Here is a 13900-nt window from a genome sequence, read left to right as displayed (position 1 = left end):
GATGTCTCATGCCTGGAAGAGCCTCCTTCTTTTACAGACTCTTTGCTTATGGCTCCTGTAATTGATCTTCCAAAAGGACAGCATAAAACATAGATAATGTATTCTGATGTGTTGCACTGTGGACACTGACAAGTCTAAGAACTCTTTTTTTTTTTTTTTTAATATTAAAATCTTACTGATTTAAAACATGAAAATTAATCTTTTATATAGCTCATCTTCCTATTTGAAATAGTGCTTTGGTCTTCCATGGGCTTGAAATATGTTACCAATATGATCTAATTTATGGAGAAATGTTTGTAAACTGGAGTACTGAGTTTCTTCTTTAATAACACTGGTTTAAGGCTATATAATTTAAATTTTTGTGTACAGATGTGAGGTGAGGTTGGGAAATTCTGAAGATGAACTAAAATGTACTACTGCTTCTTTCAGTTTGGAGAATTTTGTAGCTTTTGGAAAAACATACCATATTTACAAACAACTGTCCAGAACCTAGATTTGCTGAGCCAATACACCTCAGAAATATTCAGGGTCATGAATCAATGCCTGCATTTTTCCTCAGTTCAAAAGGGATAGGGGGAAAAAAAAGTAGCAGTGCTATTCCTTCCCTCTAGAGCAACAATGAAGCCCTATTCTTAAAAAAGAAAGTGACTTAAAAAACGTTATTTGAGCATAAAACGAATATACTAGGGCTTGGGAGACCTTTATGGTACCAAAAAAAAAAAAAAAAAAAAAAAAAAAAAAAAGAAATTCAATCTACTTTTTCTGAGTTCTGGCAACAGGGAAACCAGAAATCTTACTAAACAATATTTTTTTTATTTTAACTCAGTAAACCAATATTTAATGTGCTGAACTAAAACTTGTGAATACCTCACCTATTTGACTGGTTATCATTTTTCCCTCAAACTAAGGACTGGTTGTCATTTCAGGCTTGATTCTGATTTTATTCTTATAACTTCACCAAGAGTGCTCTGCTGGTACTTTGGCTGCCATCCCAGAAGTCTAACTGACAAAGTGGTGCTTCTGTATCTTTAAAGTTTAAGATGTTATTTCAAACAAGTTGTAGCTTTGGATATTCCCACTGGATGTAAGGTGATAAAAGGCTGGCTTTTCTATTGGAAGTAGGCGTAGGTGATGATGAAGAGACTCCTTGAGAAGACTCAGCCCAGTGTCAAAGTCCAAATTCTCTGCATTACTCCAGGACCATTCCCAGTCCTAGACCCCTGTAGCACCCTTAGGCAGCAGCAATCAGATGTTATCATATATGCACTGCCTCAACAACTTACAACTGATTTTCTCAGGTATGCCTTTTTTTTTTTTTTATTACTTGTTAAAAATGCATTTACTGCACTGATTATCAGTTAAACATGAAATATTTCACTGAAACCTGCTTTTATCTAAAAAGCAGAACCTGTTTAGCCTAACTTACTGAATGACATCAAGCTCATCACACTCTGTATGGAAGAGTCACCTTTGTGTACATTCCTTTGACTTACAGATTTGGAGGTATAGTAGAGGTCCTCCACTTCAGAAGGTTCTCCACTTCAGAAATGTTGGTGCCTATATTTGTGTGCACATATAAAAACATATGCCTAGATTTTCATAAAAAAGGACATTGCCATTAACATCACATAGGACACAAGCCACCTTGCCCTGGCATGGGCAGGGAAGTTAATGTCTCTTGGAGCTCTTGTTCATGACTTCCTGCTTCACTTGCCCCTGAATTTCTTTCAGTTTTGAACTCACAAACAGACTTGCTAAAAGGCAAAGAACCAACCTCAAATAACCCAAAAGCAGAGATGCAGAGGAACAAGATGGTGAAATCAGAGGCTCTTGGTATAGTCTGTGCCTCACATACCACCTATTTCTCAACCTTGTCTGTATCGATTCAATATGTCATGAAACACAGCTTTATCCACTAGATACTTGATGAAAACTATCATTTTATTTCCTAAATGCAGTTTACTCTCCTGACATTATAATTCACAAAAATTAATGAAATGCTGACAAAGTCAGCTGCTAGCTCCTCAAACAAATCATCTTCGTACTTCTAAGCAATTTTGTACCACTTTTGCAGCCTTCTGTCCAACTGAAAACAAATGACTAAATTGAAAGCATTCATTCTAATAAAGAGTCGTTACGCTTATTTTCACCAGCATAACATTGTTATTTAGCATACAAGCTGCACCCACTCTTCAAGTGAACTACAGTAGGGCTGAAACTATTATTACTTGATTATACTGGAGACACACAGAAACAAAGACCCAAAGAGTTATCTGCTGATCCAGCATGTGGGGAAGTGCCAGTCCCTACCCAAAACACTGCCGCAGGCTCCGCTTGCCAAAAGGCAGGAGGATGATGAAAAAACAGGSAGAGTGAGAACTGCAGAACAGGTAGCAGGAAAACGGAGGCTCCGTACTGCTCAGTAGGCAGCAATCTCTGCTCACCACCTGCGCTGCCACTGAAATGTCCTTTGAAGACGACAACTGAGAAACTATGAACGCAGACCTTCTGTGAAATAACTTTTGAAGCCAAATGTTATTTCCATCAGTGAGCTGTTACTTGCCAAGATATGGCCCCTGAGCAGCATTTTCAGTAAAAACTGCTTCTGCTGCTGTAACATCACAGGGTTTTATCAGAGAGTCTCTAATGGGCTTGTTCTTCATCCAAGGGTAAAATGCTGGAGCGAGAGAGGAGTAGGTTGGTCAATATGATTTTGTTGTTTTTTGGGGAAATGCCGCTTAGTTTGCTTATAACAGACCAGATGAGTGAGAGGAAATTTCACATGAAGACATACAGAAAGTTTGTATCTTCCTTGCCTGAAGTATTCAAAAATGGAGCGCTCAACTTTGAAACTTGTGATCAACACTGAACTCYAGCCTTGCCCCATATTTTGTCCTAAATGCCACCGTATGCTTGAAACAATGTAATCTAGTAATATAGTAATATTATAACCAAAGTAGTTTGTGAGGGAACAAATGGAGACAGCATATGTCCACTAAATGCTAACATCAGATCCTAGATACACTGATCTGTTTATTTTTGTTATTAAGTAATTAAGAAAATCCATCTAAAACCATATTCTATGCTTTTTTTTTTTTTGGGGGGGGGAACATAGACTTGCAATGAAATTCCATTTGCAATTTTCAATCTATAACGACATGATGTGCAAAAAATGTGCACGCTGAGCTACACTTGATATGCTATGTAAAACGATACAAGTTTAGACCTGCAGAAATGCAGTGCTATTAAATTGTCAGCTCCATTTTTATGCAGCTTCTTTCTTGTTACACTATATTTTGTCCCCAGCTATCCTTACACAAAGTTTCAAGAAAAATGGAGTTGGCATGCTATATGCTAGGAATAAGCTGCCAAAAATTTACATTATGCAAGATGCAACGTAACATATGAGGTGATGATATGATGTTGTTTCTTCCATATAAAAAAAATACAGCTTTATTTGTATTTTCATTTTCGCTGTGTAAAGTCAGCAGAGTAACTTAAGCCATACATGAAGGCCATGGGTGGCCAAAAGAGCAAAGGCCTCTCAGCTTTTGCTGCAGTCCCTATCCAAGAGGCTACGCTCCTGCAGTCAGTCCCTCCCCTACGCTAAGGAAACTACTGAGGGCAACTTTTACACGTTTCATCACAAAGCTCTTTCAAGCCCCCTCCTCCATTAATAATAACTAAGCTTAAAACTACAAACCCCCATAGGCTGTGGGAACACGTCTTGAATGCAGCTGTTTGCTTTGCTTGCATTTAATACAAACTCTCTTGTTTTACAAGTATCTCAACTAAAAGCAAGTATTTGACTGTTCCTCATAGGCAATGGATTCCAGTCTTCCTCTGACSCTCTTTTGTCGTAACATCTGTTCTTTTACAGACATAAAATTTAAAAATAAATACTATGCATGCATATTAATAACTTTAAAAATACTATCTTTACATTTGTCCATTTATTTATTCCTGTAAATGGCAGAGTTCTTTATACAAGGACTAATTTAAAATTCCTTCTTTATTCACCTGAAATTTGTCCTGTATTTTCTTCTAACAGGCAATGTTTTCCAGTTGAGTAGATGGACTGCCCGTTGATAAATATATCGTAATAATTAGGCTTCCTATTAGGATGCTGTAAAAGTAATTCTGCCAATGAGATGTTTGTATTTTTCTCCTGCATAAAATTTGCTTTTTTTGCTTTATCTATGTTTTAACAGAATGATTATTCAACATTTTTATTGACCAGTTATCACCTACTCCCTCATTAAGACCATATTTCAATCGTAAAATAAAACTTTAAAATTATGCAGAATAGACCTTTAAAATAACGCATCTTATTTCCCTCAATTAACCTCATTTCACAATATATTCCTGAAAATTAAGACCTTCTTTCCTCACTCTCCTGGTTTTCATGGACCTATCCTCTTTTTGTCTCACGTTTGCATTTATGATTTCCTCAGTAATAACTGTGCAGTCTGTAGCCATTCAACTAGCATGATTTGCCGCTGACTCTGTGAGCAAACACGTCGTAATTCAAAGCCTATCCCCACTGCAGTTGCATACATAAAAGCTCACGGGCTCTTTTTTCAGCACAGATAATGGAATCYGGATTAAAGAAAAGCAATGCAGAAAGATCAGGTTTCCTAGAGCACCGCACGGATCAGCCGTTCTCCACGATTCTTAGTTCTGAAGCGTTTCACAGCACTCTCGCGCTCTCTGCAAATGCATAGGGCTAGTCTGTTCTGAAAATGTAAAATCTGCAGTTGTTCTCCTTGCTCCTACCGATCCAGTCACCAGAAGCAAAAGATRAGTTTCTGCTGGACCCTGGGCCCCATGAGCCACCATTCTCTGATGAAGCCTTTATAGTGTCTGGAGAGGTTGTATCTCATAACTCATCAGTTTAACTCCTTGTCGGCACTAGTCTATTGATCTTTACTGGTTTCTTAGTGTGTAGGAGATCAGCTTTACTTCACTCTCCCTCATTTCTCAAGGAATTAAGATAATTCGGCACTTTACTGTTTTCCCCATCTGTTTGTGTGTGATATTGCTAATTGCTACAGACAGGTCTCCATTTCGAGCAGGCTGCTGCTGCCAGCTCTCAGCTACTGCACTTTCAGAATATCTTTCTGTCCATCACACGGCCACACATCATATGGCAGTTATTTCATGGAGGAGCSATGACAAGTCCAAAGAAAGAGGGATGGATGTAACATAAATATCACACTGATGGGCTGCAGGCTACCAGGGGCTAAGCATATGTGAAATCAAGAGCCTGAATGGTCAGGTAAGACAGAAGTAAATCTTGGGTCTCCAGATTTGTAACATCTTCTAACCTACTTTTCTGAACTGCAAAGACACTTGAACTCGCTAGGCACCTATGTTTTGGTTTAAAATATATTTTTGGCAGATAAGGCAAGGCTTTCAAAAACGTAACTATCATGTGAGTGGGAGCATTACTTCATCATGGGAAGTGCTGTGAGAAAAGGAAGGCAGCAGCCCCTTAGTCCTGTCCTCCCTCAGCAAATCTGAGCCTGGGGTGTCGGCAGTTCTGTCTCCAACTCTGCTCAGGACATCCCTGCACAAATAAATCAATGTGTTTTTTCACATCTGTCTGATGGGGGTTCTTAAACTAAATGACATGACTAGATGACATGACAGGGCTTTAAGGAGCTGGTGACAGACCAGAAGAGCTCAGCCAATGCACACYCCATGGCAGGCAGGGGGTACTCACAAAATGAGGCTGCTCTTCCATTGAAATGAGCCCTCARTTCCAGGGCTTTTTACCCCTGGCAATTGCTATGGAGAAAAGAGCCATGTCTCTCACTCCCGGCTACTTAATGTAGAACAGACAGAGCTCTTTGAAAGGGGATCAAAATTTGCATAACTATATATTATACTGCAGCTATAATTCTAGATTAGGCCTTGGAAAATACAAACCACAAATTACTCTGATGCTGTTGGAGGGTGAATATGAAAGCTTTTACCCTTTATAGTCCAATGCTTTGATTTCCTCTGTTATTGAGTAGACCATGACTCTAAAGCTGCATCAAAACTAAGACAACTGAAATTTGGTAAAATAGAACAAAAAACAATCTCAGATGAACAGACTGAAGATGAAACAATATGCTTTTTTTTTTTTTTTTAAGCAAACAACTTAAGATTTTCTTCATCCTATTGACAATCCCCACATATATATTTTGATATTGTCATGCTCATAGGCAGATTTATCAGGAAGGGAGCAGAACAGAAACCTGGCAAATTGCCCATGTYCCATGGGCTGTGTTTATACTACATGCTGCCAGCCAAGATGCGAGCTCATGAGCTCATTCTGCTGAGGCACTGGGCTTATTAGCCCAGACTTGGCAGGGTGTCTACATGGTGACTTGTTTTTATACCCAGTAGATACAGATCCTAATATATCAATCTTGTCTTTTTTTTTTTTTTTTTTTTTTTTKWWAGACAACTTCTTCAGACATTCGGAATTTGGAAGTTGCTTCGCTTCAAAATCCTACCTTTGATTATGGCTAGCAACAAGGTTAACTTTTTCTTTAGTTTTCAACTTTTTAAAAGACCTTTGTTTGAAAATAAATACTGCATTATTCTCTTCTTGAGCCTGAAATACTCCTTTGGGTATTACCACTGTCTGGAGAGAAAACTGGCAGTCAGGACTGATGAGAATGCCAAATTTCATCTAGGTTTACCCATGCTGTGCCTGTTGGATTTCACACCTGGAATTAACTGGTTTCAGAGTATCATCTCCTGTACATGTGTAGACTGGGAGTCTGAGAGGCCTCAGCAGGAATCCCCCAACCCAGGGGGGAACTAGAAAGCCAGTTGCTTTCTGCCTTCTTTGTGCTAACAGCCCAGATGCTCTACAGGAGCCACATTAAAGACTGAGGAGCTTAAAGTCAGTCCAGGAAYGAAAGGGAAAAAATGCTTTTCTGCTCTTTTTGCTCCTGGAACTGGCTTGATGTATCCAGATGAGYGCCAGTCAGCGAGCAGAGCAGAGGGGCTGTGCATCTGGAGCAGCGGGAACGCGAGCACCTCTCCTGGCAGCAGCAGCAGGGCCATAGCTTGGGTTAGCTCTGCTCAGCTTCAGCATCACCCTGCAGCCTTGGAGCAGCATCTGCCGGCAACCTTGGTAGGAGTCCAGGTGAGTAAATCAAAGAGTGCACCAGTTTTTCGCCAGGCCTGCTAAAGTCATTTCTCACAGCTATGCCCGAAACTTGCCTTTCCTTTGGGGTCCTAGCCTCTTATATAATCATATTCCTGACTTCAGGAGATGAACCTGTTCATTTGTTTCAGCTAAGTTTATACTTTCAGTGCTTTAGGAGAAAAATGGAAGCGACCAATATTCACATTTAAAATCCTACCTACAGAATATAATTTCACCATATAAGTACATGTCCTCAAAACAAACAGAAAGTCTTCTGATCTAACAAGCTGTTACCCTGTCTTTTATTTAAAATATATCATTTATTCTACTGCTTACCTTAGGCTTTTAAACCTGCAGAACACTGCTATCCTGGGTTATTATCCCACTGCAACATAAATCTAAACTGAAAATAAAAGCAGCCTTTTTCCTACTCCCTGCTTTGAGTCAACCATGTGGTACTGCAAAGGGCATCATCACTCTGCAAGGTCTTTGAAACACTGGATGATCTATAACGAGCAATAGAAGCTTCAGCCACCCAGCCTGCCAAGCAGAGGGACATGTTTGTGCCTCCTGGCCGCTTCGCTGTGCCAGGCTGCACAGGATCCCACCCCAAACAAGTGGGCAGCCTCACTGTGACCGCAGGCAGCACAGTGCCCTGCCTTCTGTTTCACAAGAAGGCAATGAGGTGCTTTGCTTCATTTGGCACTCAAAAGGTGCAAAGTTTTAGAGAATGGAATATATTGACCCCACCAGTTTGTTGCTCTGAATGACTTTTTAATTCAGAGGACTCTGGCTCTGCCACCTTCAAGTACCTTGCACAAACGTTAATCATCTTCATAAGTCTGAKGACTATAGGTCCATTCCTGCAAATATGAGACCAGGCAAAACTCCTCTTAAATTCTGTATGTTTTACCTGCAGCAGCATTTTCAGAAAGAAATCTAATGCATCTCACTTGTTGGTTCTCCCTTTGCCACCTACCCTGCTTATGCAAACAGGAGAGAAACTACAGGACTCACAGAAAGTTTTCTGCATGAAAATTAATACTCATAGCAGAAATATATAAGYCATCTGGGCAAGGGAGAGTAATAATATTGTTTCTTTCCTGTTGGATTAGAGTGTGTACCTCAAACTACAAGAAAATCTTCCTTATCTCCCACCTGGCAGCAAAACAAATCATACTACTTGAACAATAAAAATACTGAAACGTGAACTTGACCACCTGCTTTTAGGTTCCACTGCTATATGCATATTCACAGCAGCTTTTRCTTTGGCACTACTGAAGTGACTCCTGACAAATGATCAAAATAATTATTTTGTTCTTCAAATTTGGAGTCAACACTATATGTACAGTGCAAACATTTTTAAATACTATGCTTTACAAGTATAACTTCTTTATGTATTCAGAGGTAAAATTAAGGAGGAGAGATAAGGAAAATGCACAGTTCTGCAAAACAGATAACAGACTGTACCTCCCACAGATACTGAGGGAGGTTTAATGGTGGCCATTCACCTTCAATTGGCTAAAGAAATAAACATTTGCTGTGGTATTTTGACCCCATAAAGCTGTTTCAGATGTACAGATGACATGTTTAGAGACAGCAGAATTTAAGAACAACTTGGRATCCTGCTTATTGTGTAGCACGCAATACAGTGTTACACAGTATACAGAGCAAGAGTTTCCTACAAATTATTAGCCATGCATGCAAGAAAATGCAAGAAAAGCAGGGGCTTTAAGGTTTTTTGTTTTTTTTAATTTGCTCATTCTAGAACTCTGATTTTCCATCTGCACTAAAAGTAAGTTCCACTGAGTCTTACGTCAGTTGATTATATTTGGACTCCAGATTTTCTAATCACAAAAATTAGTATATACATTATTTATACAGCATCTCTCCCTTTTCAAATGCTCATGAAGTTCCTACACAAAAATATTCAAGGTTATAAACATCATTTTAAGAAGCCCATGACTGATTCTGGGGAAAAAAAAGATTAGGAAGAGCAACAGAGAAGTGATCAAATCATAAAACTGAGAACTACTGAGTTCACTGTAACTAGTAGTGAAAGCTCTAGGACAAGGTATATTTCTTCACTTGCTTATTTCCAAGGGACAGTGGCAGTTCATGGATTCAAAGTGGAATCTTTAGACTGAAGGTTTATATGGCTTTGATATTCTCTTTTTTTTAAAGCTTTGACTAAGTACATCTTAAAAGTGTTTTTTTAACAAACTCAAAAACACTGTTCAACCCAAAACCAAATTCAAGTATGTTTTTTCTTTACTAATATATTACATTCCCATTCATAAAATATAGGTTTGAAAAAACAATGAAATTGTAGAAGTTTACTGGGATTGGGGCTGTACTTCCCAAAGAACCTTTCCTAAGCTGGGAGACCTCAACCATTCTGTGCCCTAGGAAAGGTTCAAAGTTGCCAAGCACAGAAGCAAGCTCTGCCTGTGCCACAAATCCCCGCGTTTTCCCTCACTCCCCAAACTTTCTCTCCCTCTTCCTTCCCCTTGCTGAGGCCAGACAGGCTGCACCACCATCCTACAGTGTCCCAGGCTGGACAATATGGGATAAATCTCATGGGCCACACTGTAACATCAAGCTGCAGATCATTTCTGACACAGCCATCATGACCTGGAAGCCTCCTTGCCTGGCCTTCAGTTTGTGTAATTTGGATGCACGCTGTTTTCCAATTATTAAAAAAAAGACATAAAACCACATACATAAAAAGTTGATGGAAAGTGAAGAAAGAACGACTGAAACACTTCATATTTCCCACTTATAATGGGATGGGCAGAGATGATTTAAAAGGTTAAGCATCAAATTTGAAATGACTTTGTGGAAAGAAAGAATCAACACTTGGCATTAACCAGTCCCCTTTTTTAAAAATCCTTGAGGGGAGTGTAAATGGTATTTCTCAAGGGGAACACCAGGTGATGAAGAAATATATAAAAAGAGTTGTTATGGTGCTTTGATTACAGAACTATTATTTGAAAAAAGGGTACTTTATGTTRTACATACTGCTAGGAAGCTTACAGTTTTTTACCTTTTAAAAACTCTGAAACCAACTAGAGAAGCATTAAATGTGGTTTTCATCTCAATAAATGATTAACTTGGATCAAATGCTGATGGTGTGCTTTCCAAATGCTTTTTTTTGCCAGGTGTTTTTTGCCAGTTGTGTCTCTGACATTTTAGTTCGACTTGGTCATTGCAAGGGGTGGGGAAGAGAGCTGAGCAGCAAAGAGAAAGAGCAGTTTTTACACAGGTCTTCCAGACCCCGAATAAAATATTTGGAAAAAGAATCGTAGAGGGCAATAGCACAGGAGAAGTTCCTTTCCTCTTCTCAATTGCCTCCACAACCAATTTTCCATGTGTTTTTTCCAGGAGACAGAACAATCGCCAACCACATGGTTGGGCAAGGTATTGTGGCATCAACAGCACTTAACAATGGTATGTAGGGATAGAAGCAGGTATTAAAATACTTGATATTTGCTGAATACTCTCAGATTTGATCTTTTGCTCTCTGTGCCTATCAGAATAGTGGGTTCAAGCAATTTTCAGCATGTGATGTCTTACCATTAACATTATATCTTGAATTACAGAACATTTCCTCATTGTTTTCAGTTTCTTTGTTACTCATCTCAACATCACTCCAGATATCATTATGCTGTTGTCACACATGAACCATAGTCTTTCCCTGTCCAAAAGGGATGACAATTATCTGCTGCTCTGCAGCTTACCCAAGACTAACATTTTGGAGGACTTGACATCTCACTCTGATCTGAACAAAGAGCTCTTGCCCAAGTGCTATGTGTGGAAGGAGAGGAACAGGACTAAGAATAACATAGCACTAGCTAAAAAAACAGAACAAACGAACAAAAAACTTTTCCCTTAAGAACTCCTGTTTAGGTTGTAGGAAACATCACCTTCATTGGATAATCAAGACCTGAAAGACCTCTCCGTTTAGTCCTTCCCCCTAAAAAAAAAATAGTTTACCTGTTATAGTATCCTGCTTTGCTGTACTGTCAATACCAAGCAACAGTAACAACAGGGTAAGCGTGTATGATACTATCACTGAGTATACTCCTAGTTCTTCCTTACACTGACTTGTCCTTCTGAATCCATGTCAAAAATTCACCAACTTCAACACGGAGGATCTACACCAGTGGAATGAAGCTGCATTTCCTTGCTTTCAGCCTGGTTCCACTAGCAAGGCAACAGAAGGCAAACAACCCCACACCTCAGTCTTCATCAAGCACATGAGCTGCTGCCTCCCTTGCAACACTTCTGAGGCATCATACCACTCGACTTCTACTTAAAGAGGTATCTGTATGGCATACATGACCTGCTTTGATGTGTCTGGAAGAGTTTGTTTGCAGAAACACGTGGAATAGCAGTTGTCTTTGGTCAGAGTCCCTAGCTAAAGATCTGCAATTGCTTTGTGCCTCCTAGTGCTGGTCCGAGTTTGGGAAATGTTTTTCATCATCTTCTCTGTTCTTTTCCTCTTTCACCTTTTTGCTCCAGTTATATTCATGCCTTTCCCCTGTACAGCACAGCTTCTGACAAAATGGAAGTAAGAAAGATCATCACAAATTTCTTAGCATTACGAAGTAGTAAGGTGTTTGGGACATCTCTCTTAACGAAAAGCACGAGAAAACAGTATTATCTCCTAACCCTGCTTCTTGGGGGGAGGGAGGGGGGAAAGCTATCAAATATTTTTTCTTTTGGGTGATAATGAGATTCACTAATGATGCCAACCACTTTCAGTTGTCTTTAGCCAGTTTTAATCAGAAGGACTTAAATGATTCTGCACAGAACCCGAGTTTGTGACAGAAGCTTCAGAAGAATGAGACAATCTTAATCTGTAATCTTAGGAAACCTTCATTCCACTTTAGACTGTTCTTTTTTTTTTTTTCTCCATCATCTTTTATTGACACAAATGATGCCAGGGTAGCAGAAATCTAAAAGGTTGGTCGCCTCAGGGGTTTTCCAGTTTGTATTACATATGTTGCACGTTCTATGTTGCAAACAGGACTGCACTTTCAGCAAGACACGTAAACATGCCTCAGTCCCCCACTGTAACTGCCTGTTGATCAGCAGTTTTTGATAAACTCCAGCCCATGCAGTTGAATCACATGCAGGTTTGTGTAGTTAACTAACTAGATTACAGTGCCTGAAACTACATGCCGCTTCTTCTTTTAAGTAACTAGATTGTAGAYGGACAATCTCACTTAAACATTTAGAACCCTCATGTAATTTTTGACATCTCATATAGATAAAATGGAGACACGTATCTATATGCAATACACAAATGCAATTAATACTCATAAAAGATTCCTGTACCAACACTGGGAGTTTGCTCTTCACCTCAATATCATGTCTGAGCAAGCTCAATGCAGCCTGCAACTGGGTTTTACTGGAATTATGATTGGGCACTGGGCTCCCGACAGCCAGAGCTTCAGTGGAAATCTTATGATGGGACCCTGACTTTAAAGAACAGCTTGGTTGTCCRTGCCCTGTTCGTATCCCTCCTGTTGTGGGGGCTGCTTTTGTTTCGCAGGGCAGACAGGTACTGTTTACCCCTGGAGCTGAACAGAGATGGCAAAACAGCTGTCACACATTTAGCTACTTTCTGTCACTAACAGTGACCCAGGAGCGAATGGCTCTGTATCACGTTCCCAAATCCCTGAAGCTTCACAGATGATTTTTTAAACTTCATTTCAGTAGGGGAATTTCCATGCCTGGTTTGGCTGCTGAAGTCAAATAAAAAGGATAACGCGGTCCTTAATCCCACAGCTACACGGGCCTACCCTGAAGAATTCACTGGTCACATTTAATGGCATTTGCACTGTATGCAGAAAGTCACCACCGGCTTCTGGTACCGGAATCTGCTCGGCAGCCTTTACGGGTCCCACAGATGTAGCCCAGAGGCAAGTCCCTAAGGCAGGCAAGGCACGCAGAGCCTTGGGGTGCAGAGCCTCGCACGCGCGTCCCTGCAGCTCACAACTCCGGGGCAGCTTGCCTTTTGTTACAGCTGGGCGCCAGCTTAGCACAAACTTGATCTTTAAATGGAAAAAACRGGAAAAGGAGAACCTAGCTTGAGATAGATACAAGCACTTCCACTTGCTTAGAGCAAGGTTAATCTGTTCCCATATTGCTCAGGCACTTTGCACTTTCAGCACAAACTCCTGAGAAAGAAAAAAAGTCTTTTTCGCTTTTCGAACTTCAAGCTTTTCACCAAAGCGCCTCCCAGCCCTATCCCAGCAGCTCCCCCAAGGAAAACCGCGAACCTTCATTCATTCCTTTGCCGCACGGAGCCGCCAGGACCTTCCCGTTCCCCCCGCGCCACGCGGAGCCCCGCGGAGCCGCGCGGCTGCGAGGGCGGCCCCGGCGGCGGCTCCGCGGCTGCGGCACTTACCCGGCGTAGCGGCCGCGGTAGCGCAGCGGCAGCGCGGCGGGCAGGCAGAGCAGACAAAGCGGCAGGAGCGCCGCGGGGGGCCCGCGCAGCGCCATGGCGCGACCGCGCCGACACCGCCGCCGCGCACACAAAGCCCGCGGGGCACCGCAGCTCGCCCCGACGGCGGGTGACGGCGGGTAACGGCGTGGCGGGCAGGGCAGGGCAGGGCAGGGGGCGGGCGGCGGGGAGGGCGTTGGCGGCGCCCGCAGGTGCGGCCCAACGGCCGCCGGGAGCCGTTAGCGCGGGGTGGGGGCTCGCGGGGGCGCGAGGCGAGGGCAGGCGCTGCCGGGCGC

General features: G+C 41.4%; 1 protein-coding gene across 1 annotated transcript in view; it reads right to left on the bottom strand.

The window, feature by feature from the left end:
• CPA6 (carboxypeptidase A6) overlaps positions 1-13663 on the bottom strand; it is a 73701-nt gene extending 60038 nt beyond the window's left edge. The window contains exon 1 of the mRNA XM_026035602.1: positions 13569-13663. Within this exon, the coding sequence (XP_025891387.1) occupies positions 13569-13663 (95 nt within the window). The remainder of the gene's footprint in view (positions 1-13568) is intronic.
• Positions 13664-13900: the final 237 nt, after the last annotated feature.

The sequence above is a fragment of the Nothoprocta perdicaria genome, unplaced genomic scaffold (genome assembly GCF_003342845.1).
Source record: "Nothoprocta perdicaria isolate Ctin4 unplaced genomic scaffold, notPer1 scaffold_162, whole genome shotgun sequence".
Classification (NCBI taxonomy): domain Eukaryota; kingdom Metazoa; phylum Chordata; class Aves; order Tinamiformes; family Tinamidae; genus Nothoprocta; species Nothoprocta perdicaria.
The sequence above is the reverse complement of the archived record's forward strand: the minus strand, read 5'-3'. Positions and strand labels throughout refer to the sequence as shown.